The sequence below is a fragment of the Acanthopagrus latus genome, chromosome 8 (genome assembly GCF_904848185.1).
Source record: "Acanthopagrus latus isolate v.2019 chromosome 8, fAcaLat1.1, whole genome shotgun sequence".
Classification (NCBI taxonomy): Eukaryota; Metazoa; Chordata; class Actinopteri; order Spariformes; family Sparidae; genus Acanthopagrus; species Acanthopagrus latus.
Genome location: NC_051046.1, coordinates 17,555,471 through 17,582,722, shown reverse-complemented (window position 1 = coordinate 17,582,722; position 27,252 = coordinate 17,555,471). Strand labels below are relative to the sequence as shown.

General features: G+C 42.1%; 1 protein-coding gene across 1 annotated transcript; it reads right to left on the bottom strand.

The window, feature by feature from the left end:
- Nucleotides 1-1,855: 1,855 nt before the first annotated feature.
- On the bottom strand, nucleotides 1,856-27,252 carry ptpn9a (protein tyrosine phosphatase non-receptor type 9a). The gene is made up of 13 exons (XM_037107666.1): nucleotides 26,350-27,252; nucleotides 17,109-17,252; nucleotides 12,310-12,399; nucleotides 9,835-9,959; nucleotides 9,454-9,559; nucleotides 8,561-8,671; nucleotides 7,825-8,141; nucleotides 7,232-7,319; nucleotides 6,806-6,875; nucleotides 6,276-6,354; nucleotides 5,998-6,148; nucleotides 4,820-5,027; nucleotides 1,856-4,654 (listed from the first exon to the last, which is right to left on the bottom strand). Exons 1-13 carry the CDS (start codon nucleotides 26,431-26,433, stop codon nucleotides 4,464-4,466), a joined length of 1,764 nt encoding a protein of 587 aa, XP_036963561.1. The 5' UTR covers nucleotides 26,434-27,252; the 3' UTR covers nucleotides 1,856-4,463.

Here is a 27,252-nt window from a genome sequence, read left to right as displayed (position 1 = left end):
GAGAGAGAGAGATAACCACACTCCCAGCATGCTTCGCTGGTGCAGAGTACACATCATTTTGTGGGTATTCCCTTCTCATCGCCGCTGCTTGCTGTTCACACCGTTTGATGTGGCGGCAAACCCCACAGCATCGCTAAATTCACTGTGTTTGTAGCCATTTTAGGAGTGGGACTGCAACCACCCAGTCTGTATTTTAGGAGAAAAATTGTGTTTCTGTCAGCTGAAATGACTGGTAACCATGACCGAGCCTTGTAATGAGAGTTAAGATTGGTTTAGGAACCATTCAGTGTAGGATGTGTCGGCAGGTTGAAATTAATTGTCTCATACACACTGTGCAGTCTGGCTGATATGGATAATCAACCAAAGTGCCAGAATAAATTTTGGAAATGTTTCTACAGACCACAGATTTATTAAAAAAATTGCAACTTTAAGTTTCTTCAGGTTCAGTGTTTATGTTGTGACAACGCTGTGATTATGACGTGGTTAGGCAAAGAAACCACTTGGATTTGTTTGGGAAACAACTGTATTTTGGCTTACCTGATTCTGGCCCCACTTGATGGCTGGAAACTGTCTCAACCCATCATCAAAAATATGAATTTATTTATTCATTTAGTTTGCCAAAAACATGCCTGGAAACGGTCCCGTCTCGTTAGAAATGCCCATGGGTCTGTGTTTAAAAGTTGTTGATGTGAAACACTGGTCTCTGGTTTGGGAGCTTTTTTGACCTTGCTTTATCGCCCCACCTACCGACATGAAAGTAAGCTCATATACATGTACTATAAACATATTATAGAAATACATTTGACACGTACAGCGTGGCACAAACAAACTCACATGTGTCCGTGTTTTGCAGAAATGTAAAATGTCACATATTATCCTGGCCACTGAGCCGGTATTATTGAGAACAAGAAACACATATTTTAGTGTAAAAATAGAGTTAATTATTTGCTGAGATCATCTGCCTGTTGTGGGCCATAAAACCAGAGCAACCAGCTGGAAGACAAAGTTTTATGTTGAGCTGAGAACAGTAATTCTGTTGCCTTTCACATGACACTTTCATTTGATCAACTTGTAATATAACACAATTGAGTTAGTGCACCGTTAAAAAGTTATTCATTCAAGGATTAGTTCAGCCAGGAATGAAAATGCAGTCATTATTTACTCATCCTGATGCTGATGAAAAGTTGGTTAAGGTTTTATAATCCACAAAATATCTCTGGAGCTTCACAGCACTTGTGAGAAAAAGAAATGTGTGTGTGTTTTTTTTAAAGCTGAAATCTTCACTGTACCATCTGCTTCAGTTGCTCAAGTGAATGCTGCAACACTGTTTTGCTGTGAAGCTCCGGAAATGTTTCTTGGACTACGAAACTTCAACCGATTTTCTTTGGACATGAGGGTGAACAGATGACCGAGTTTTCATTTTTCACAATTGTTCATCTTTCTTCGACTGCTCCCTTCAGATTTTATTTTTCATGATATCAAATTTAACTTAACCTCTTACACCTACAAATCTATTTTTAGTACTCTTTGTTACAGTTTTGCGCTTATTTTGTATGCTTTGTGTCTTAATTTAGTTTTAGTGTCCCCGGTGCAATATCTGGGAAGACTGGTTTAAAACAATAAAAAATTATCAACAAAATAAAATAGTAAAATAGGCTAGCTGAGCTAATAAGCTCATTGCAGCTGCAGCTAGTTTGACGGCCAGTTCTTACATACTGCACCTTTAAGTCTTTGACCAAATTATAAGACTGACTAAAAAGACTTCAATCAACAAATTCTTGAGTGGAAAATCGGAACCATTACAACTGAAATCAGTGCAGTATGTCATTAAAAACACACAAACACTTAACAAGTGTATATGTTGACAGTTTGTATTTAATACAGTATAGCTTGATTCAATAGTCATACGAATGATAAAGTAATAGGTTATAATAAAACAAATATAAAATTAACGTAGATAACTGTATATCCTGGGTAATCGTATGAAAACAGTTGTTGAATACAATAGAAAAATAAAATAGGGCACATTTTGCGTCCATCATTGAAAGGAAAAATAATTCTAATGAAAAAAAAAAATGAGAGTGCATGAGGATGGCAGACTTAAAATGCTTCACTACAAGCAAATTCAATATGAATTCTGTAGTAAAGAACACTTTTTTCCCACCCAGCAACAACATAATGCAACGTATGACACAGACACTCAGTTTTTGTACATGTACTCTATAATAATGGCAAGATACTGGGACCAGGTGAAAGCACGGATTACAACCACAGTCTGTAGAACTTAAAGAAACACAACAACAATGAAAACATACTTCAGACAAGATTTCTGACTCTCAAGTGCCCAAGAAGGACTTAATCGGGTGTAGGCACAGATTTGTGCATGCTTCTTCAGCTATTCTGTCTTTTACTTGTGGTTCCCCTGTAGAATCCTCTTGATTTGTCTCATTAAAACTCTACGCAGATGTTTACAGCAAGTCCAAAACGTCACTAAATGTTTTTATATTCAAGCGTTGTTTAATTTAAGAATCAAGTTATCCCAGCATCACATGTAGACCTACAGAATTACTATTACGTTTTATTTGTCATCCCATCATATCGCAATGAAGTCTAATCTCAGATCACATTGGGAATAATTATTTAAAAGTGCTAAGACATGATTTATGTAAAAAAAAAAAAAAAAAAAAAAAGTATTGCACTACTCATGAGGTCTTAACTGATGACTTCCACAGATGTATGCTATATATGTGCGTGTGCATGTTTGTGGGCACTGAGCAATACACTCCCACATTCGCTAAAGCATGATGGCACTGCTAGTGAGCAAAGGCGGCCAGGCACTGGTCACTATCTCTACTGCGAGTCAGGAAATCTAAAAATATTCAGGAGAGATGGAAGGTCTGGGGTTCAGTGAAAACAAACAAAACAAAAACTAAAGATGAAATCACATGGACAGCGATTTAATGAGTGATCACAGAATGGGGGAGAGGACTACCTGATCATCTTGGATGTGCTTTAATTCCTCCTTCCTGCCATTCGGGGGGGGCAAAATACTTCTTCGCTGAATTAATTTTTTTTCGGCGATATGTTTGGAAAGTTTCACCTCCTTGTGTTCAGTATGACACTCCTGAGACTATGCGGAACTAGCTCGTACCATCTTCATGTGACCCATACTGTATGCTGAAAACGCACTACAGTGACCACAGTTTTTCCTGCACACAAGAAGGGGTAAAAACTTAGCCAACTTACCTAAAAATCACCAGTAAAGTTAAACCTATAACTGTTGTATGGAAGTGGCCTATTGGAATTAAAACTGTTTCATGTAGTTAAAGGATAATTTCACCCCAAAAATAAAAAATTGAGTCAGTTTCTTTCCCAGTCTTACTTGAAACTCAAACAAATGCAAAAGAAAAAGCATAAAAGTTTACCGTTGTAGTTCCATTTCAGATATATTCAAAAGTTAAGTTAATGCTTACTTTGTGCATCTGACCTAACTATTCATCTGTGCGTGCACAGAATTTATATGACTATGAGGTATTCATTTGGTTCCATGGAGAAAAGTAAAATAACCCTTTAGCTTTGCTAATGTTGGCATATAAGGCGACTGCATAGAGGAGAACTGAAATGTAATTTGAAATTAAATTAATTGTTATGCAGTGTTACAGCCTTAATGGTGCAATATCAATGCCACGGCCACTTGTTGAATTCATTCTCAACAACAAACACTTGGCTCAATATCACCCGAGTAACTGTTGACTGCTGCAAACTGTAGCTGCAGGTAGCTAGATACCTCATTAGCCAGATAGCCATCTGCTGTTGGTGTTAACACAGCTGACACAAGAGCTTTGAACCCGGGTGGGCCAGAGCTAGCATACTAAACATTACAACACAATACATCATAATGTCAAAACTGCTATTCCTCCACATTCTGTTTATAAATTTAGTGAAGTCTTGAATGTTGCACCTTTAAGTTATAACTAATGAGGGATGACAAAATACTGATAGAACTTTTATTTGGGGGTGAAATACTCCTTTAAGTTCCCCTAAACAATTCATTTAAAGTGGCAGAAAAACAAACAAAATAAATGAAAAAGTTCCCAGTCACTTCACCCAATGTGCCTGACCACAGAGCCATGGAACTGCACAACACAAGAGCAGTTTGTCCTCGCTGCCACATACTTTACGAGATACTGTTCAGCGACAGAAACTAAATGTCACATTGTTGGAAGCGAGAATGTTAGCACGTTGAAACATCTTAATGTCAACAGTCAAGACTTTTCTTGTCACTGTCCTGTCTTGGTCTGGCTTGCAAATGGAGAATGGCATAGTTTGCAACAGACAACTTCAGTGTGGAAGTTTATCTTTCCTGGGCTCATTAATTGGTCACACAACACAGCTCGGGGTTTACAGATCGACTGCAGAGATCTCAGGGTTCATGGACTGGTTTGGGAAGTCAGGGCTGAAGCTCACTGATTGGTCGGGAGCAGGCCCTGCCGTTGGGCGTGCTCCAAAATGGCATTGTAGCAGAAGTAGTACTGGTCCGGGGTTTGAATGCTGAAGGCCCTCTGTGTTCTCATGCGCCGCACTGTCTGGCACACATTTAGTGAGCCTACGTCCTGTAGCTGGGACAGACAGATGTCCAGGGCACAGAAGGTACCTGTCGACAACAGGGGTTGTTAGCAGGGACACTTGAAAAAAGAAAGGATTATTTACAACGAAGCACAAATAGCCGTTTTAGAGTCTTCAAACAATATGTAGATGAAGACATAATGCCAATAATCATACGTCAAGTTTGTGGAAAAATACAACCTCGGGACCTCACCTGTTCTCCCAATCCCTGCACTACAGTGGACCACCATTGGGGGTCCCAGTGGGTGGCCTGTCCACTGAGGTCCCAAAGCCTTCACCGTTTTCCTCTGCTGCCTCTTCACAGCTCCCAGGAAGTCAATGAGCGTCACTGCTGAGGTGGGAACGCCGTAGTCGGGCCAGCTGAGATACTGGAAGTGACTCACTTGTCTCTGTTCACATGTCTGAATGGGTACGAAAATAGTTTTAGTTTCAAGCTGTTTTACATTTGTTGCTACTTTTAATAAATAAATAAATAAATAAATAAACAAACCAACCAACAACAAAAACAACAACAACAACAATAATAATAATACATTCAATGTATATAGTGCCTTTCAAGGTACCCAAGGACACTTAACAAAGAGAAACAAACATAACAAAGAATAAATGGAGCGGGGGCGACGCAGGAGACCGAGAGATCCAATCCCAGCGATGGAGCCTGGGGTGAAGTGACAGCAGAGGTCCAGGTTGTAGACTGAGCTTGTAGGGACTACTAGGCTTCCTTCTTCCAACAGAAAAAAAGCAGTTTTGCCACGCATTGAGAAGCGGCAATATTCACGCCAGCATCCTCTTGCATCTGTGTTGCCATGGAAACTCCTTTTGGTTGCATTGCTCTTAAAGAGTTGGCTTGATGGGGATTTTCCCCAGTCAGAAATGTGTTTTTCTGATATTCCGACAGGACATGAACGCACCATTAGCTTTACTTAGCTTAGCATAAACTAAAGACTGGAAACAAGGGGAATCAGCTAGCTTGGATCTGTACTAATTAACGCTGTATGCAGAAAGATAAACATTGTAGTTTCAGAGAATTATGTGCTAGAGCTATTTCTTGGCTGGAAGCGGGGACTTGCTGACGTCGTTTCTGGATTCCTGGCAGCTTCATGGTGATGACAGGACACCATGAAGTCAAGAAACCGTTCCAGCAGGGCTCCTGGAGGAGAAGGACGTCTGGGCTACATTACTTATCCTGCTTCCATCTGACCCAGATAAAGAGAGGAAAACAGATCTCACAGGAGCAACTTCTATCCGTCTATCGATCTATCTTTGACTTGACTGTGCATGTATTTTCCCTGCGTCGTTCATTGACAAACTGAATACTGCTGCTGTTTGAAAAACCTCCCCACATATTCCCTCAGTGATCCATCTGTGTACCTCAGTGTTGTGCAGTTCGAGGGTGGTGTGGTTGTAGTGGGTGTGGTGATCAACCCTTTGGTTAACCACTGCCATATGGCCATAGACCTCCTGCCCCCCTTCCTCCAGAGGCCAATACTGTCCACACTTCCTCCGGCTGCCCTCATCTGTCCTGCAGTACAGAGACGATTACATATATTTAGCACACAGTTCCAATCCTTACCAATCTCATGCAGGCGTCCCCTTTTTCACTCAACAATCAAGAATGAATGATTTTCACAGAAATCTACTCAAATTACCTGGTTGTCATGACGATAACGAGCACGTTCTGTTCCCACACCATTCTCCAGAAGTCACTGTAGGTCTTTTCCAGTGGTCCTAACACAGTTCAACAAGAGATGTCAGTCAAGACTGCTGTATGTACCTTCAAGCACTTGTGCATCCACCAGCTTCTACTGTCAGACTGAGAAGTTCACCCTAGATGTCTTCAGTAAAATAGTTTTAAACACTAGGTTTTACAGATAATCTCTGAATGTTCTTAAGTCATGCAGTACCCTGAGGTTCGGTACTTGGTCCAATGCTCATGACCATTAAATATTCCTTCTTTAAATATTGTGCAGATCAGCAGGTATCAGGAAACCCAAACCCACACCCGGGTTCACCTTTTGATCACAAATTTAAACTGGATATCATACATTTTGTTCTTCCATTCTTGGCAAACATTTCAAGTCACCATCTGTGTATCTATCTATAAAAATTGATGAATATTTAAGTGTTCCAGAGACCCATCAACAAAGCGTCATCTGACAATAACTGGCAGTTGTCGTACCTTGAGTACCAATGTATGCATTCCTCTGTTTGTAGCCGTCCATGAAGCTCGCGTTGATGTAGTCTGATCTCTGTGGGAACAATGAAACTTTGGCATAAAGATGGCAGGAACCCCTTGCAAAATCTGAGGTGCATCTTCGTGCCAGTTCAAGAAATCTCTCAAAGTGAATCGCGCTAAGATCTGAATGAGATTGTCTCAGTTGTCCAACATGGGGCTAACAGGGTATTAAATAATAAAAAAACACAACATATTGAAAATGCGTTGGTTAAACTCTCCCTGGCTGGACTAATACCAGCTCGCTTGTGAAGCTGGACTACTGGCAGTGTGGCAGCCTTGGCAGCTGAGAGTGACCATGAGTGGAACTGGCCGTCTTTTTTCTTTTGATATTAATGACACATGTAATATTTTAAAAAAAAAAGCACCAACCTCATTCCTTCTGGGTTTCAAACGTACTCTCGTTTGATCAAGGCACAGCACATCTCCATAGCGATTCTTCTCCTGATTGTAGACTGATCTGCAGATAAATAAGAGAGAAAATTACCAATGACAGTTAAGTCTTGCATCCAATACTTCAAAATGACAAAAGTAAGCCTGATGTCCCAGGTTTTAATCATGTCTGTGAATTAAAATTTCCGTAAGCCCCAGGTGGCATATTCTATGGTGAACTATCCAAATATGTTGAATTTACCATCTTAAAGCGACAAAGACAAAGCGGTGCAAATTGCAGCATTGTTGCTTTAATTCATTAACAAATTTGTCTCAGATCAACCTTTTGTTCAGGTCTAATCCATTCATTGTTCATTTTACATCGTCACTTGTCTACATCTGTTACTTTTGCGGCCTTACGTCCACAGTAATTAGTCGCCTGCTGAACACAGGTAGCCTGAACTAGGACAGATTTAGGGTCTAATAATTTCCCTGGGAAAAGTAAATAAAAGATGATAAGTAAGACAACTTTGTGATACATATCTAAGTCTTTAGCAGTTATATTTTTTTTATCTATGCTGCTGTAAACTCACTGTGCACAGTGAAAGGTTCCAGGCGGCGGTTCTTTGCGGAGCTCCTCATACTCTTGATGGATGCCCGAGCGCTGGAGCCTGCCGAGGAGTGCCAGCAGCTCCTGGGGGCGCATGGACTCAGGTCCGGGGACGTGAATGGAAGCGTCTTCCACTGGGATGCCCACCAGCTCGTCCACTGGGTCCACGCGGCCGTTCTGGCCCGCCAGTAGCTGCTGGTTCCAGCTGTATGTTTCCAGTGGCAGCAGGCCTCCAAGGTGCTGGGGCAGACAGTCTCTGGGGAGGTGTTGGCGCAGCTCGGCCATTTTCACCATCTGGACCTGGAATTAAAAAAGAAAGGGGTCAACAGGAGCCAACATGGGTACATCTCATGCTAATACCTGTGCTTCACATAAATCTACGATGTGAATACTTAATTTTATGTCAAAGAGCATTTGTTAGTTTATTCTTGATTGCATTAATGCTCATGTAGTACTTTACTGAAAGCCATCAAGTGACTTTACCCCTACAGAAATCCATACTCATGAAATTCCTCAGGCACAGTAAGGTGGAGGTGTGATCGACCTCAGTGAACATCCCGGGGACACGTGAGGCAGCAGCGTAAATCAGTAGTTAGAGAAACTAACACAATCAAATGATCACTTCCAAAAATCAATGGGTTCCGATTTGCCTTCTCACTCATTGTACACCACAACAGATAAAACGTGTGAGAAAATAAGCAACAAGCCTCTGGATTTACCCTCTCTCTGAGTTTCTCCTTGAGAAGCAGGCTGAGCAGATTGTAGGGCACTCGAAACCAAACAGGAGCCCCGACAATCAGCACCTTCTTCAGCCTGGCAGGGAACGCCCCCTGGTGGAGAGAGGACAGCACAACTTACAACAGACCATAACTTCAACCACACATCAACTCAACTTGTTTCATCCTCGCTTGTTATTCAAGTTTTTTTTAATGACCTGAGATGCAGGTCAACAAGCCGCATCAAGTGATTGAGGAAGAGTTGACGGAGCAAACAGAACAATTTCTTTTTGCTTATGTGCTCCAAAAAAGCAGAGCAGGCTTCGGAGAACGTCCCTTGCTAATTGCAGGTCCTAGAATTTGATTCAGTCTTCTTTGAAAGTCACAATTTAGACAATCATGTGCCGGTTTGTTTGGTTTGAGATAAAGAGGGATCCTCAAAACAAGACCTGGCCTGTGTTTTCACATAAGCTCACCCTCTTTAAGTTAATTAGTCCTTGGAAACAAACACAGATGTGTACGCTCTCTCCACCTTACGTTGCAGCGCTCCACATCTGCATGTACTGTCTAAAAATGATGAGCACAACTAAACCACTCCAGTCGAGTTTTAGATGAGCATGTGATGCTGAAATGTCTCTGTTATTGACTAGATGACATGCAACTAGAACACTGTAGGCCTACTTGCAGGCACCTGCCAAAAAAATAAAAGCACCACTCTTGAGTATTAGTCCACAGTAAAGCCACAGTTATGTATCAACCTGGTCCTGGAGAGATGTAAATAAGTAGGTAGATCAAACCCCGTGAATACGACACTGTTTCTCAGCAGCATTAATCTCATTGGCTTTGTTTGGCAATTTTTGTTTGGTTAGAACATTTAATGCGTCTGTAATTCCGACCTTGAGCAGGTTCAGGATCTTCTTGCTCAGGTCCAGCTCAAAGTTTGTGTAGTTGGAGCCCGCCATGTCATAGATGAACACCAAGCCGTTCCTCTGGGTCTCAAAGCTGTGGGCGAACAGAAGATCAGGCGTGCGCATTAATGTCTTGGAAATCTTAACAAATGGGTCTGGTTACAGCTTACGTATGCAGCAACACAGGAAACAGATTATGAATTACGGCAACACGTCAAATACAGCATGGTTGCCATGGATGCTTGGGACTGACCTACTTGGAGAATATTTTAATATGCTAGTGAAAAACATGGCTGCCAAGTATCGATCAGATGACAGATTTTTTACAACTTCTTTTATATTCAGCCTACAAAAAGCCACTGTCGTTACCTTTCCACCGCCCGATCCAGGAGGTAGAAGAGGGCCTGCAGCACCACGTGGTTGCCTGTCTTGTTTGGGTGATGAAGCTTGGCCGTATACAAGGCAATGGAGGCCCCTGATGGGTCCCGTACACTCTGTAATACACAGAACTAACAGGTTATACCAGCAAGTTGGTGTTACACATGTACATGCTTTTCACTTTCAGCTCAAACTCCCTGTACAGAACTGACGACCGCATCAGCAGTGGGTTAAATCATTTTCTTGGCCTCCCTCAGTTCTCCTGATAGAGGACGCTGAAACTAAAAATTATTTCCATGATCGATCAAAGGTTTCGTCAATAAAATGTCAGAAAAACATGAAAAATGCTCATCATGATTTCCCGGAGCACCAAATGAGGTCTTTAAATTGCTCCTTCTGTCCAGCCAAAAGTCTCAAATAACTCAAAGTCTTTTCATTTACTATCATGACTGACAAAGAAAAGCAGCGGTTCCTTATGTTTAAGAGGCTGGACCCAGCAACCTTTTTTAACATTTTTGCTTTAACATTTAAGCGATTAATCTACTAATCAGCTCATTGCAGCTCCAGCGCAATGCGTCACATTTCTGATAAAAAAAACATTTGTATTCTGAAGGTTTAATCTCTCGTCGCCATTTCTCCTTTCCCAGTAACTGTGACCCAATTTCTCCTTAAATGCACGAATTCTATGAAGAAATCGTTACCAGGAGGAGACATGTTTTTCGAGGAAAGTCATGTGGTATTACTAACCACTTGACTTGAGTTTAAAGTGTGACAATGAGGCAGCCAAATGGGAGCTGCGCAGCAAAAAAAAAAGAGAAAAGAAATGAAGGATGAACAATGACCACAGGGGGGCACTTCAGTTCATGTGCTGGTTACTGGCATGGAGCCAAAAAGGGCTGTCGACAATTCAACAGGAGGAACAATTCTTGTTGAAAATGATGCTGCAGGTCTTACGGCTCCTTTTTCCGCTCCCTGAGACGGACACAGAACGTATATCTCACGTCATGACCTGATCTGCCCGTGTCAGAGGAACTGCAGGCTCCTCACTTGAATGAAGCCACAGACCAAACACAGAGCGACGCGGCCCCTTTGTAAGCAAATAAGCCTGTGTTCTCGGGCAAAGGGGCTAAAAATACCTCAGACAGGATATGAAGCCCGCTGCTGAGGCTGGAGAACTCCGACGTCAGACAAGAGGATGTGCAGCATCAATGCCACTGTGGCACGTCAATGGGGAAGGAAGAGGGGAAGCGTCAGGAGAGCGTGTTTGCGTGGGCGTGTGCTGATCGTTTACGGTTGTGATTTGGCTGACAAAAGGCTAAATTTATCTGGCACAGGATATCCACATGGCACATCAGTCTGTCAATAACTTGCACCCAAAAAAAAGGACCCTTAAAACTCTTCACTAAGAGAACTTGCTTTTAGAGTTCGCTCCCTAAAAGTTTTTGTGAATAAAAAAAAAATGAGCTCACTACATTAACAAAGTTCTTTGAAGTGTAATTTATTGATCCACAAAGCAGGCCGCTTCCCTGACGGGTCCGGAAGAAGCTATGTTTAACTCAAGGGGAAAATCCAAAGCAAGATAACCCAACAACTGTAGCGTGTTAAACAGGGAATGTTACTAGAATCGACCTTCATTCAGAACAGACAGAACTGTACTGAATCACAATCACAGAGGCAGCATTTTACAACAAGAACTTCAACAAGAACCTGAGGATCAACAGCCAAATAAGGTAAAGCTGAAACGGTAGAAATACCAAAACCAACAATGCCTGTCTCACCGTGCCTGTGGCGCAAATCTTAAAAAACAGGTCACAAGTATACAGTGTCAGTTTTAAGAGAGGCTCAGTGGGTTTGTAAAAGAGCTGCACACTGTAGTTTGTAACAAATGTTACTCAAACGGCTGTAAATGGTGCATTTTGGTGCTCGAGTTGGCAAATAATCTGTCTCGTCTGTCGTGTTTTCAGAAGATTCTGGACAGCAACGGATAACAAAAGGAAGCGTATGAAGTTTTTGGACACAGATGAAAAAGGATTAATTCAGTTTACTTTGGTCCTCTAATTTTGTTTGTCTATCATAAGGTGATTATAGAATACTGCCTTCTTTATTCTGTAATATGACATCAGACTAGACTTTTCCTTTTAAAAAGCACAGTAAGTAATTTCGGCTTGCGGTCTCCCCATCAAAACAATGAAAACAAAAGACACAGTTTGATGATGTCGTGAAGTAGTGTGGGATTATGGGAGTTGTTGTCCTCACTGTCAAACACCCGCCAATGTTGATGAAAAGCTATCTGACATAACTCAGACAGAAAGCTTCTCGGACGGGGAAAGTTTTATTCACATTATGTTTCGTCACAGCCTCCTTCCTCACTCTCCGACGTATCACCCGTCATGTGTCCTATCATATGTCTGGCTCTGGACATTTATTGTGAAAATGTTACATATTATATCTTCAGGAGACTCTTACCAACACAGTGAACTTCCCGCTGAGCAGCTCGGAGCGCAGAGGTTCTTCCTGAGGCTGAAGTCTGACGATTCCTTCTTTAAGACGTGTTTCCTGCAGAAAAACAGATCACAGCAGGTGAAGTCAGGCTGTGGAGTGTGACTATAACAGGCTGTCAACTCTGAGGTGGATTCCTCCCTGTGAACAATGGAGAATTACACGCCCCACTTTCCTGCCAGGAGGATCCCCTCTCTGCAAGGTTTCCATTCCTTCTCTTCCCCCCTTGAGGCTGTGTGGGAGTTTCTTGAACTCGTTTTTAGGGCCAAACATGGGGGGGAGGTTTTTTCCATTTACTGTTGGATTTACCATTTCTTTCTTTAAAACAATACAAGCTCTTAACTGTGATTAAACAAACCTCACCCTAAATATAGGATGAACCTGACCTCCCAGGACGTGTCACAAAACCCAAAATAATTTCCCATCATTTTACCCACACTGCTTTTAACGGAGGGCTCGGTTTTTCACAGAGACTTTCGCACTTGATTGTGGTGTTGAGCTAATCGGCTAACCCAGGGCTAATGCTAACTACAAAACAAAACATTTATTTGCTCATGTCAGGCCCAGCTTACACGACCAACCACCTCACTCTGAATGCCAGCTTGGCCTGTTTGCACGTCCCCCACCGCCAAACAAGCACTTCACTGGAAACTTCCCCCCCTTAGTTTGTTCTGACAAATTACTTGTACTCGGCCTCTGTTCCTGGTGCTGACGCAGCCGAGTTAAATGAACTGTGGCGTGGCAGGGGAGACTAATCCTTTTCAAAGTCACATTCGAGGCGTTCATAAATGAGTCGCTTTTATGCAGGCCAACTAGTCATTGGAGAAATAAGAACCCACCTTGGTGACTGAAGCGACTTTGCTCGAAAAAAGGTAGGTGGTAAAATCCTGCCACGTCTTGAAGCTATTCAGGTCATTATAGAGTCTGTGCGAGACGTCTGGGAACTTTCCGTTAGCTGCAGTGGATAAACCAGAGCCGATCTGAGCAGATAAATCCCACTTTGCATGTTCAAATTTGGCCGGAATTGCAATTTAGAGCAGTGTAGACCATTTAGGGATAAAATGAGACATTATCCTCAACTCCCCGGTAGTTACGAATTGACTCGGAGGAGAAGGTCTTGATTATGTTATTATCTAGATGTTATTTTGAGATCATAAAGTAAATGAGACCTGCAGGCCCTGCCCCCGGAGGCTTCCTCTTGATCATCATTTTCCGGTTTGATGGTAATAATATCACCAAGGTCACCGACTGCTATTCCTGTGATATTTGGGGAACAGACATCTTTTTTTTCTGCTACATTTGATTCTAATCTGTCCTCAGCGAGTCCTCACACTGCTCTTATCTTGTTCTCAGCTGTGGTGCACAACCAGGTGGCCTCTCAATGTCTAGTAGGGTCCAAAAGTCTGAGACCACAAGTCAAAATCCTTTGTTCTATTTTTTCCCCATTACAAAATAACATTAGCTTTACAGTTTGGGTGAAAAGTTGAATCTTTGAACAATGTCCATGAATTTCAATATCAAAGTAGTCCGCATGCTTCCCTTTTACTTTAATGACATCATACACTTCAGCTGACATGGACTCCACAAGCTTGTACAGTACTTGCTGACTCAACAGTCACTTGTCCTCGAACCAAGCAAACATAAATGGGGGCACTTGAGAAAGCCAGGCTGTTTGTGACATCACCAGAGGCTTTGCCATGACTCATGTTATCCCAGCATGACATGACAGAGTTACACAGTCCTGTGGAGTCAATGCCAGCTGGAGTGCATGCTGTCTTTAAAGCAAAAGGGGAAATTACAAAATACCTGATTATAATTGGCCCTCAGTATTTCCTAAGATTGCACTTATCTTCTTCCAAGCTGTGGCCCAAAACAGGTGACCTCTCATACAGTGGGCTCCAAAAGTCTGAGACCACAGGTCAAAATGCTTCTTTTCTGCAATTGTTTCAAATATAATACTGTTTATTTTGCAACAAATTATGATATAAGCTTAACGGTTTGAGTGAAACTTTGAAAAACGTCCATACATTTCACAATATCTATTATGTATGTTCCCCTTTTGCTTAAATGACAGCACGCAGTCAAGCTGGCATGGACTCCGCAAGTTTCTGTGAAACCTGATGACTCATGTTATCCCAGCATGATTGGATAGTGTTCAGTAAAAGTTCTTGCAAAAAGCTTGGCTTTCTCAGTCTTCAAGTGCCCACATAAACGTTCAGAGTGGTTCAGTCGGTGCAAACTTGTGGAGTTCATGCCAGCTCGAGTCATTAAAGCAAAAGTGGGACATACCAAATACTATGATATACTGAAATTGGACTGAACTTTTCTGTTGCTTAATGTTGGAGCTGCTCAAAAACCCAAAACTAAATTAGCCAACGTACAGATCCACGTGTCGACTCTTATCAGCCATACATTGGAAAATAATCAGCTCCATCAATTTTGTATTGCATGAGGGCTGTGAAAATTCATGTTCCTCATTTACTCTGACCTCATAACTCATAACCTCAGTTTTACCAACCAATGAACACTTATTTCATGATAAGCTCTGAGCTCTCTGGGAGGCTGAATAAGCCTGCATGCTGCTTCTTGAGACATCCCCTCCCAGTGTTTAATACTGTGTGTGTGTGTGTGTGTGTGTGTGTGTGTGTGTGTGTGTGTGTGTGTGTGTGTGTGTGTGTGTGTGTGTGTGTGTGTGTGTGTGTGTGTGTGTGTGCGCGTCTGGCTCCAGGGTTTTGGTGCATCTGTTCCAGCAATCTCTTACTTGGCTTCTGAAGATGTATGCAATGAAAAGGCCTCATGTTCCTGTGCTGTGGGTGTAGTGAAGTGTGCCTCCATGACATCTACCTTTCTACCTCTGGGTCGGTCTCTGAGTCGTTCGACCACTAATCTTTTCGGTGCAAATAGGTTTTAAATGCCAAATGCGGCAGATGTAACGAGGATTGTAGGACGCAACATCGTACACTGTCTTGATTTTAGTCATTGTCCTTTGTAATATGTCACCCCTTATCGCTGTTCATCTGCAATCATTTGAAAAGGTAGTAGACTGCAGTTACGCGTCAAACTCAAACAAGCAAGAGGCTCGTATTTTACAATCAATTGTGGAAACAGTGACTGACTTTTAGTGTGATAAGCAAGAAAAACAAAGCAGACATTGTTCCACTGTGGGTGTAGATTAGTCTGATAACGTGAAACAGAGTGTGTGTACACTCATGAGTTATGTGTTTCCAGAAAACTGGAAACTATGTTTTCACCAAAACAACCCGAGCTATATAGCTGAGACGAGTTTGCCTCTTCTGGCTCTTGGATAGGTCTGACATATCAAAGTGCGGAGGTTTTGGGTGTTTGTTGGCTTTGGTGGATTCTGTGGACAGAAACCAGAGCTTATGCCTCGAGCATCACTGTCCCCGAGGCCTCAATGCCTTGACCCACTTATGAGAAAGAAAAAAAAAAGGTAGAGGTATTTGATAAACAACACCTTTTTTTGCACAGTGACAGGGTTATGTATTCTGGCTTTGTGATATTCACAATTTTAGTTGAACAGACCTGAGTATCAAATCTCAACATAAACAAAGAATACAACTAAAAAAGGTGTGGGTAACATCGACGATTTTGAATGTTTAGGCTTCTTTGCTTAATCTTTGCACAAGTTAACTTTTCTCACATCAAGTTTTTCCATTGGTGGAACTATGTACTTTTTCTCAAGTGCAGTACATTAGTACAAATTTGAGATACCAATTACTTGATTATTTCCATTTAAGGCAACTTTACAATCATATTTCCGTCTGAGATGTAGTAGAAAGCATAACAGCTTTAGTTACAAGATTTTTAAGTGTTTTGTTATGTTTGAGAACATTTTCCTGCTTCTTGAGCGAGATTAACTATTTAAAAGCTTTTTCTAAGATCAGCTGGAAAATGCATCGTCACAAAGCTGAAAACAGGCTGTTTCTCTGAGCTCGTGGGGAGCTGACTTTTCAGAGACATGTGGCTCTCACAAGACAGTGATCCCCCGAACATAGCATTATTTTATAGAATATAATTAATTGTTGAAGATTAAATCAACCCAACAGTACATAAAGAGGTTAATATTACCTTAAACCTCTACGCCGGGAACCATTTTCTGCAGAACAACAGTTCACTTTGTTTATAACTAAAATGCCTTTACCTGTTTTGTATCCAGTACTTTTACTTGTATTAGAGTGTTTTCAATGTGTTAGTAATACTTGTACTTGAGTAAAGTGGTGGATTACTTCTCTCACAACCTTTTAACAATACTGCATTGATTTCTGCACATGTTCTCAAATGACAAAAACAGATTTGAAATGTTTAAATATCCAAAACAATAAATAAAAAGTGTCTCGATGGTAGCACATAAATTCAAGTATTTCATTGTTGTCGAAATGTTTCAAAGTTTCAAAAGACACCCAGGCTTCACAAGAAGCAGATTTTACTTAATAATTATTTTGAACTGTCTCATTAAAAGCTCCAATCTCCAGTGTTGACCCGGTGGGAATGATTTAGATTTTTTAGAACTCGGCCTTAATGTTCTCAAGTAAGGACACATTTGCATATTTATAATTACTAAAATTTGCTCTACTAAATGTTGTGATCTAGTGTGCAGTCCGTAGGGGTTTATAAAGTGATTATAGCGCAAACTGCCCACTTGGTCAGCTAATTAAACATGTTGACATTACCAAATGTAATCTCAGTAGCAAAATCCAACACCCACATGCAGAGCGCCCACCTCCACATGTCTTGTGTCCTCTTACCCTGTAGCTGTGGAATAGCTCGATGGCCCGGAGGACGTCAAACTTGCGAGCCATGAGGAACTTGACGGCCAGTTCCCTGGACAATGGCGACACTCCATGCTGACTGGTCCACTTGTTGATTTCCTCCAGAAACTGCCTGGTAGCCTGAAACAGACACAGATGTGGTCGGAAACTTTGTACTCACATAATCGAAAGGGTCAAAGAGGAAGGAAGTGAAACTGGGCTTTAAACTCGATACATCCTCAGAGGAAGCGCTATCTAAAGCCTTGCAGAATATTTGATAATGTTATGGCCTGGTGAGACAATTCTATGATGGTGTTGTACATGCTGTTGTATAGTCTGAAGGATGAGCGGAGCCTTGCTCGCAATGTGTGAACTGTAATTTGTGCAGTCATCCATAACGACGGGTTTCACACAAGTTGTTTCTCAGTTTTGCTGGTTCATCACATGTGTTAACCACAGCTATCTTGGGGAAAGTTTGGGCACTTTCTGGAAGCCATGAATAAAAGAAATTCAGTGAATGGCTGCGCTAAAATGAACAAGGAGCGACACGTGTAAATGGAGGGTTTTGTTCAGTGAGAGGAAACTTCCAGTTCAGAGTGAACAAAGTGAGTGAATGATAAAGAGAGGGGGAGACGATGGAATCCTGCTGGAATGGTGTTTATGACATGACGCTGCAATAATGACAGGGTAGCATCCTGAGACTGTTAATTGTTGCTGGCAAATGCTGAGGCATCGACTAATGAAGCAGGTCTTCATTGGCAACGACATAAATTATGCTTGCTGAGAGGACGACACAGGTGGCAATGAAATTAATAGGGTTCTAAGTTTGATTTGTTTTCAGAACAGTTTTGATTTTCTATTTCTCTTCACCTGGATGACGATGATTAAATGGCCATTAAACCATGTAATGGTAAAGCTTTCACGTGTCAGGATGAAGATGCTAGTGAGTTTCTTGTGAAATCTGGCTGCAGCCCCAGGAAAGCAAAAGATTTCTGAGGTCTGAAGTTTAATATAAAAGCTAGGGTTGGTAAATTATTCTAGACGCATTATTGGTTGCGTGTGTAGAAACATCTCTTAACATCTTGACATCAATCTATAAATCAGTTGTCCTGAAAAATAAAATAACTGAGTTAGCACGAGTAGAGACTTCCACTAGGCTTGGCGGATATTAGCAGGCTACTTTGCTCAAAATTGGAATAGAAATTGCAGAACTACCTTGTTAGCTGGACAGTGGTGAGGGCTAACAAAAACCATATTCATTGTTTATTGGTTTTCTTACATGTGAGTGAGACAAGAGATCACTGGTTACAGTTAGCATTTGAGTTTCAGGCTAACGTAACTTTCAAGCTGGGTAGCATCGTCATACGGAGGTATGATGATGACGGCTATTTTTTTGTGTTTATGTGATTGTGGTATTAACAGTTGTTTCTGTATTTTCAACCTAGCAAAGCTGAGAGGGCGCGTGGAACATACTAAACATACCAACTAAACCCTGACACATGTCACAGCTGGCTAGTGAGAGCTACAGGGCAGTAGCTTTCACAATTTAGTCTTTTCTCACTAGTTTCCACTCCAGCTTTAAGTTTAGCGAGATTTTTTGCAATATGGAGGCAGCAGAATCCTAACATTTGTAAAAAAATAATAATAATAATTTTATATATATATATATATATTATATATTATATATATAAATATATATATATATATATATATATATATATATATATATATATTATATATATATTATATATATATATATTATATATATATATATATAAATATATATAAGGCACCTAGTGAATATAATCCAATGTTCACTCTCCTTTTAGCTCTGTTTTGGTCTCTACCAACTCACCAAATCGGGCTCCTCATCCATTGAATGGACATTTTGCTCACCAGCAAGTGGCTAACTGTGTTGTCTGAGGTCTGTGTTGTCTGCCATTTGGTGGTGGTACGGTAAGCATACACTCAGTTTATATAGCTTTCATACTGAAAACAGCTGCCTGTGGTGGCTGAAATTAGAAACTAAGGCTGTCAAGGTAAAGTTAGTTTAATTAATCAACGATGAGTTTGCTTGCTTAAGCTGTTAAATCAAACATTATGTTACTGATCAAATTCATATCATACATCGCACTTGTAATTTGGAAATGGTGTTTGCCACGGAGGCCTTCCCCCCATCTTGTGAATAACTTGTGCATGTAGCCAGCAGTATTTCAGAGGCTTCCTGTCCCCTCTGCTCTTATTATACTCTCCCTCAGGAACCCACCCCCACCACCCTCCACACCCGCAGAGTTAGCGAGTCAGCACCCAGTGAATCGTCAAAAGGCAACAGAGGAGGCAGTGAAAGCTCACACTTTAAACACAGGGTTCCGCTTCTCTGCCGAGCCACGGCGGCGGAGGGGCAGGCGAGGGAGACAGGAAGTCAAGTTCTGGGAGTCCACGGCTCTTTAGGAATACAAAACGATCACTGACGAGCGCTGGGCCTAAAGACAGGATGCCACTGTCTCCCCTCAGGAAAGCCAGCGCTTTCACAGACAGGAGGGCCTGCAGCTTCTGCTCTGTTCAGATGCCTTAACATGCAAGGGATGAGGGATGATTGCACCTGACAGGGCTGACGTCGGTTCATATCCGATTCTCATGGGGAGAAATGTGGAAGGGCGTTCTTAGGACTCTGAGCTTTTCTGTGAATTAGAGAATGGATCTCTGATCTTTCTGAGCTGATTCAACAATACTGGCATGAAACACTGACCTTTTCAGTTTAACGAATATTTCAGACCTACGATCTGCACACTTTGCTCCTACAATGACATATTTGATGCAATATTGTGTTGCAACGTGCCAGTGGAGAAATTTACAGGCTATTCTTAGTCTGGTAGTTAATCTACAGGGGCATTTAAATTTGTCCAACGAGAAAACTCACAGTATTTTAATATTTAACTACGTGTCTATTTCGAGTCGAGTAGGCTACAACAATGCTAAGTTTAAGCAAGGAAGTTCATTGTTTACTTTTGTAAAGTATTTGTAAATAAAAAAGCTCCACCTTGCGAGCTTTCCCGTATTTTTAGCCACATCTCATTATGTCTTCGGCAGATACAGCATTTTGACCTCATCTGCATGTGGACACCAGACCAGAACTAGTCACAGCATTGACTCGGAAAAAGGGTCTAAATCGCTGTAGACGGCAAAGAGGAAGATCAAGGGAGGTCGTCCACATCCTCCGGCAGAGAATACTCTTGAACATATGACTTGAAAGGTCTGGACCCAGGCAACCTCTTGGTTCAAACTGGACTGCTGCAAAACAAAACCGTCGACTCACAAAACCAGATGGACAGAAAAAAAACCCACCCGTGAGCCAGAGCACTGATTTGTCTTATTATAACAAAATGACTTAGTAAGATTCAGAGCTGCAAATGATGCCTTCCAATTGCTTCCACTGCCTAACCTACAGAAGCTTGAACAGCAAATGCATATTTTGTTTCCACACTTTGTAGCTGTGTGGATCTACAGAATCACTGTCTTTGTGACAACTTCAGTTGTTTATGGTCATAAGAATATTTTGGATGTTACCTAAAAGAATAATGCGCTTTTCTGGTTCCTGCCTTTTAAAAAAAAGGTCCACCGGTCCCGTTGAACGTGAGCCGCCTGCTCCTTGTTGCTGCACTGCGAAGCCTTAATCCGTCGCTGTTGGCCAAAGACAACTTCCTGTCAGATTACTGTCAGGTACACTCGGGTTTCCAAGATTTCACTGTTCTGACAGCTGCTCTTTCTCTCTTAGCCTTTTAAGGAGAGCCTGCCAACTCCAGGCAGTGACCCTCTGTTCCTGGAGAAGCCGGTCTTGTTTGGTTTTTCTGCACTAGGGGCCATATCCGCCAGAGTGGAATTTGAGGATGAACCAGTTTGTTTTCATGATAGCACACCAGACTGCACTGGAAGACTCGCTGACTCGGAGGAGTGACTTATTTCAATTCCTGGAGGATGCATAAATATTTGCTTGGCTCACTCCAGCTCTGATATGGAAGAAGAGTTTTTCCTCAAAGTTCCTGATAACAGGTTTTAAAACGCTTCACTCTGGCTCGCGCTGCCTGACAAGAATCTAAATAGACTGAGAGGTCAGAGAGAGTGCATGTCTGATCACAATTAGTCTTTTTTTTTTTTTTTTTTACAATTTTTGTTTGACTTTTTAAAGTTCTGTTGACTTTACATCCTTGGATTGTTCTGAAATACTGACACGGACACTGTAAACAAACGGTTTCTGATGTTATGTAATCCTGTTTGCTGTCAGGGGTTTTTCATCGGTGGCGTTGACACTGGCCGTCGATAACTATTTGATTAGGTTCACTGTGGCTGGGACCTGCTTTGCGGTGAGTAAGTGGATGAAGTTGTGGTTGGTTTTTCGCCAAATAGTTCTAAAAGCAAGTCCACAGGTCCACGTATGTCGACCCTGCCCTGGAAAACTACCTTGCTACTACAAGGAAGAACTATTGAATTAGAAAAACGTTGCTCCCAGGGGGGAGGCAGAGGCCGCATCTGACATCATTCCGGTATTCATTTATTAACTAGTACACGAAAATTAGATTAAAAACAATGCTATATTTGGCGGACCCTGCCAACTTTCCAGCTTCAAACAGCTATTTTATTCAGTCGTGAAAAAAATTAAACATTTCTGAGTTTGGACACTAAAGAACTTTCAATTAAAGGTACTAAACTGAACATTTCCTCTCAAAGCCTTTATGTCACATCTACATTGTTACAATAAATGCAAGTATGAGTGTTTGCAGACTTACCCACAGCAACCAATGTTGTTGTTTTTTTTGTTTTCTTTTTTACCAGCTATTCATATTAACTCTGATTATGTGTTTTGTCAACAGTAGCTCCACTCTACTTCATGTCTGGTGCGAGACACCAGGAGACATCAAACAAATATGAGGGTGGAACAATTTCAAAACATGGGATTATGTTGAAAAATAATCATTTTCAAGGGGAGTATTTAAATTAAAACCATTGTCCTGACCCTGAAAAATAAGTGTTCTATTTGATATATTTGCGGGGGCAGGTGATCTTGGATCTTGATTCACGGGACAAATGTGATTCTGATTTGATAAAAGATTTAATTTCATCCAACACTTGTGTTTAATGGTTTGATCTTTTTAAAATGTAATTTGGTGATTATTGAGGTGCTGTTGAATGTTCTACATGTTTATTATTAAGATGATGAACAACACCGGTCATTGTAGAGCTGATATGCTTGTTGGCGTGCACAATGTATAAATCTGGGTGTCGTTTTTCAGTTTGACCCCATGAAGATGGTTTTCGTCAAGCTTCTGTGTAAACGTGCAGGCGTTGCCTTCTTTTCACAACTTCCTAACAGCCTTGCACCTACTGTATGTGGACAAATCCTCACATTTGAGAATCTGGAACCATCAGCGCTCAGCACTTGTACTTTAGAGCTGAACAGGATTCATTTCACCATCACAGGCAATACTACGGTCCTGTGGGCTGTTCACCCTCGCTTATTCAATGTTTCACGGGAGCCATAACTCAATTACAAATGTTCACCCTGGCTAATCAAAGGGTCATCTTTCTTAATCATATTTATGCTTTCATCCATTTCCATTTCAGAAACTGCTCCACCTACAAGCTTCATGCTGAGCTTCATCCCACCACCTTCTATTCAGGCTTTTTTATGCAACAACTGCCCACACTGTTGAATCCTTCCAGCTTCATGCTGCTAACCATGACCACACATGTTGAGGATGGTTTTTATTATTTTGTTCACTGTGTGATGTTGCACACCGCAGAATGTGTTTTCTTTGTAAATATACAAAATAGGGTTTACAATAACAACTGTGTCTGCTGCACACGACTGTCTTGTGTTTTTATTACTGAAAGAGTCACAAAAGGTTAAAATTTTCCAGAAAATAATATGTGTTTTTAACCATTCAAAAAAAAAAGCTACCTTTACTGTGATTGTTACTTTTTAGGGTAAGAGTTAATTCATCACTCACCGGGGAAATCCACAAATCTGATCCACATTTTTGACCACTGATACAGCTCTATTGACCGCCCGAGTTGTGTTTTCACCAGTGGCCATTTGTTGGTTGGTCAGAAGGATTACACTAAAACAACTGAACAGATTTCGACAAAACCTGGATGGAGTATGGACCTTGGCCCAGAACAGACCCCGTTAACTTTTGGTGCTGCATTGGATAAAAGGGTCCAGGATTTTTTTTCTCACTTTCTTTAACATTGTGAGATACACTTGATAAAAAAAACATGTTAAAGTATCTGGAATCTGTAAATAAATATATATGAGGACTGTTGGGTTTTGGTGGAGGTATGCACTCTACTGAGTGCCATTCTGGTTCATTACTGCATTTCATTTGGATGTGTCAATGTCAGGGTGATGGGTTTTTTTTTCCATGCTGGCTTACTGGCATAACAGTTGATTTTTATTGGTTACTAACTACCATCATGATTCTTTGCTACCAGAATTGGTCATTAATGTCTCAGTATTGACATGCTGTCTATTATATCCAAATTCCAGTGAGACGGAGTCACGCTGTACATGGTGACTCTATTAATGTCTCAGCTAAAAGACATTCATTTGAAGGGTTATGGGAAGTCGTGGAGGGTGACTGCGCACTATAATTACACCTCGGTCGCACAGACGGGGCAGATGCATTTCTTTATTATAATGTTTTAAGACGAGTCATGGCTGCCCAGGACATGGTCTTTCCAGTATCTACTTGATTACAGATGCTACACTGATCTATTTACACATATAGGACTGTTGTTGCTGAGCGGCACTTCAGCGAGTTCCATTTGGCACGGGTCGATATCAAAACAGGAAGTCAATAACGTCACTCTCTTTATTCCTCAATTCCTCTCACTACACTGCTTCCTGGGAGTAGACTCCACGCACGCACACACACACTCAACCACACACTCACTCTGTAACTCATAAACTCCCCCTTCCCCCGAGTCTAGTGGAAATGCTTTTAACAGCTGCCTTTAGAATGAAGTTCCACTGCACCCGTGTACACTCCCGAGAGAGCCACCCTGCCACACACACACACACACACACACACACACACACACACACACACACACACACACACACACACACACACACACACACACACACACACACACACACACACACACACACACACACAATCCACCCAAACACCCCCCACAAGGCTGTGGATGTAATGAGGGCGTCCGGTACCCTAGCGGGGGCCCTGGCTCACACAGGAAATGGAGTAGCCAGATAAGGCTTTCTGCTGGCCAGATGATGAGAGGACTCAGCGGGAAGAGAAGGCACGAGCCTGACCTGCACTGAAGAGGAAGACTCAGAATGAAATCATACATGGATTTACAGAATGTAACTGGTGAAAACTGACTGCTATTCTGCGTACAGATCCATCATTTACCCTTGGCTGCCTGTAGTTCGCCTATTCCTGCTTCTATAATGTGAATATGTTTTGGTTTCTCTGCTCCTCTGTTGCAGTAAACTGAAGGTCTTTGGGTGGTGGACAGAACAATGCAGGACTGATCGACATTTTATGCCATTTATTCGACAACAAATGTATCAATCTAGAAAACGATCAACAGATAAATCGACAATGGCAGTAACTGTTAGTTGCAGGCCAATCGATAATTCAATAAATATGAGTTTAGCAATGAAGGCTGACCTGGAAGGATTCATCAGTCCATGAGACATTATACGGGTGCAGAACACTAAAACTGAAATGATTATTAAGTTAATCGATTGACAGAAACAAGAAGAGTTTCTGTTTCTCAAAAGGTGAAATTTGCAGGTTTTCTACTCTTGTCAGTACATTCTTTTACATCTGCAGCGACAGGTCGACTAATCAGTCAGTGTGAAGGAAATGAATCAGCAAATTATTTTGATAACCAGTGAACAGTTTCATTTTTCAAGTGATTATACATATAATACATGCTTGATGACTGTCTGACAGGTAGAGTGCTGTGGAAAGGAAATTTGTCCCCCTGTTGATAATAAAGTCAAAGTGTAGTCTAGGTTAACTGATTAATCAGCAGATTCATGGGTGATCAAAATAATCACCAGTTGCAAACCTACATTTTTCCAGATAAATGATAAACTGAAAAAGACAACCTGCAGTTTGTATCAAATCATTTTTGGAAGAAGATCAATTTCTTCACTTGATCATATCACTTGGAGATTTTAAACCAAAATCTTTATTCTAATCACATGTGCCCTGTGCAGGGGGATACCACCAACAGCTTTTTTTTTGGGGGGGGGGGGAGATATCTCACATTTATGGTCAGAACAGTCAAATTGAAAAAGTTGTACCATGCAGTTTTGGGGAAGAAATTTGAATCAGAGGCCAAAGATCTTCACTGACTTTTTAAAAATTTTTTATGCCTAAAAGCAAACTAAATAAACAAACTCTCTTAATTTTATTGACTAAATAAGCTAAACCTGCCACCTTTCTAGCGTCAAACAGTGCTCTGGGGGGCTTATTTTCCTCTGGGAGCAGCTTGTTTACTCACTTATTGAGAAGTTGAGTTTTTAATCATTGACTCGTCAAAATAGCACAATATTAAAACTACACAGTGCTCCTTTCAAATGCATTTCCTCCCCTTGATATCGGTGCAAACGCGTGAACGGATGCCTCATTAAACATACTTGGATGTGAGTTCTTTCACAGCCACATCAGCAGCGTGAGAGCACAAGCGGAGTTTTCTACTGTATACATTCCTGAATGGGCCAAATGTGGAAGCCAGAGAGCGTGTCCAGCTCTCTCCCCCCACCGGCGTCATGTCACGGTCCGTACCCACGAATGAACTCCAAAAAAAAAAAAAAAAAAAAAAGGAGCCGCCACGGATATTTTACATGTGTTAGGGGGGGCTGATGGAGGCGAGCTCGGCCTGTTTCGCAACACTCGAGCTTCAGCTTGAGCTGAGCCGCTGGAGAGGAACTGGCAGTGATGCAACCGGAGCAATAAAGCGCCAGAAATCGATACAATGTTTCCGCTCCGCTCTCGTTTCGCAGCGGATCCACTGCGCAGCGCACGCCGCACACCGCCGCCGCTCGCCTCCGGTGCGCAACACGCAACACGCACAGGGCCAAAGTACCTCCAGGTGGGGCCGAGGGGGGGCTGGAGGCGTTTCGCAGGCGATGTGACACAGAAAAAAAAAAGGAAGAAGCAAGAAGAAAAAAAACAAACCCAAAAAGCTCGACGGGGCCTACCTGTTCTTCATCCGCCGATAAAGTAGCTGCCATGGTCCCCGCGTAGTCTCCGATCAGCCCGCAGCCGAGGCGAGTCCTTCTCATGGAAGTGGAAGCTGACGGAGATGTCTGCGCGTCTGTCCCCCCTCGTGTAAAAACAGAGGTTAGGGGTTGTCCCTGTGGCTCAAAGTTGAAGGCATCTGAAGCGCTGCAGCATGAGAGCCCGAATGTCTCTTCCTTTCTTTCCTCCCCCCCCCCCTCTCTCTCTCTCTCTCTCTCTCTCTCTCCCCCCCTCTCTTCTTCTCTGGATATAATGTTTGAGTTTGCTTCAATCTGCCATCCGAACTAGACAGAAAAACACACACACAAAAAAAGCCTCCGCGGATGTTGGGTTCAGATTTCACGCGAAAAAAGAAGACAGGGGAGCAGTTGGGGGGGGGAGCGAGGGAGAGAGAAAACAAATGAGGACAGCACTCGACTCGAGCGAGCTTTTGGACGAGGCAGGCTGTGTGCTCGATCGGCTCGATGAGAAGTGGCTTCAGACCGTGATCCGCTCCTCATCCACCTCACCGAGCTCAGATCACAGGGCCGCGGCTGCCCGCTGACTCCTCCACGCCATGAATTGCAAGTTTTTCGCCCTGAACGTCGCCTTTATGTTGTGGAGACGCGCACACACACTCACTCACGCACACACACTCACACAGACACACACTCGCACACAGCCCTGAACAGTGAGAGAGAGAGAGATCGGAGGCTATTCTTCCTGCGTGTCGCTCTACCCCCTGGTGGTTGGAAGCGGAACATGACAGAGGCCCACACGACCTCCGCCTTCATTCATAAAAATAGGAAACCAAACAGGAAAATCACCATTTTGAGCGTCAGTAGTGTTGCGTCTTGAGGCACGAGGAGGAAAACCAGACTCAT

Excerpts from the sequence above, each read along its gene's own strand:
- ptpn9a (XM_037107666.1), bottom strand. The coding sequence starts at position 26,433 with ATGAGAAGGACTCGCCTCGGCTGCGGGCTGATCGGAGACTACGCGGGG. Across the intron at positions 12,400-17,108 it reads AGCTATTCCACAGCTACAGG|GAAACACGTCTTAAAGAAGG; the intron begins GTAAGAGGACAC and ends GTTTTTCTGCAG. Across the intron at positions 4,655-4,819 it reads TGCAGGGATTGGGAGAACAG|GTACCTTCTGTGCCCTGGAC; the intron begins GTGAGGTCCCGA and ends TGTTGTCGACAG.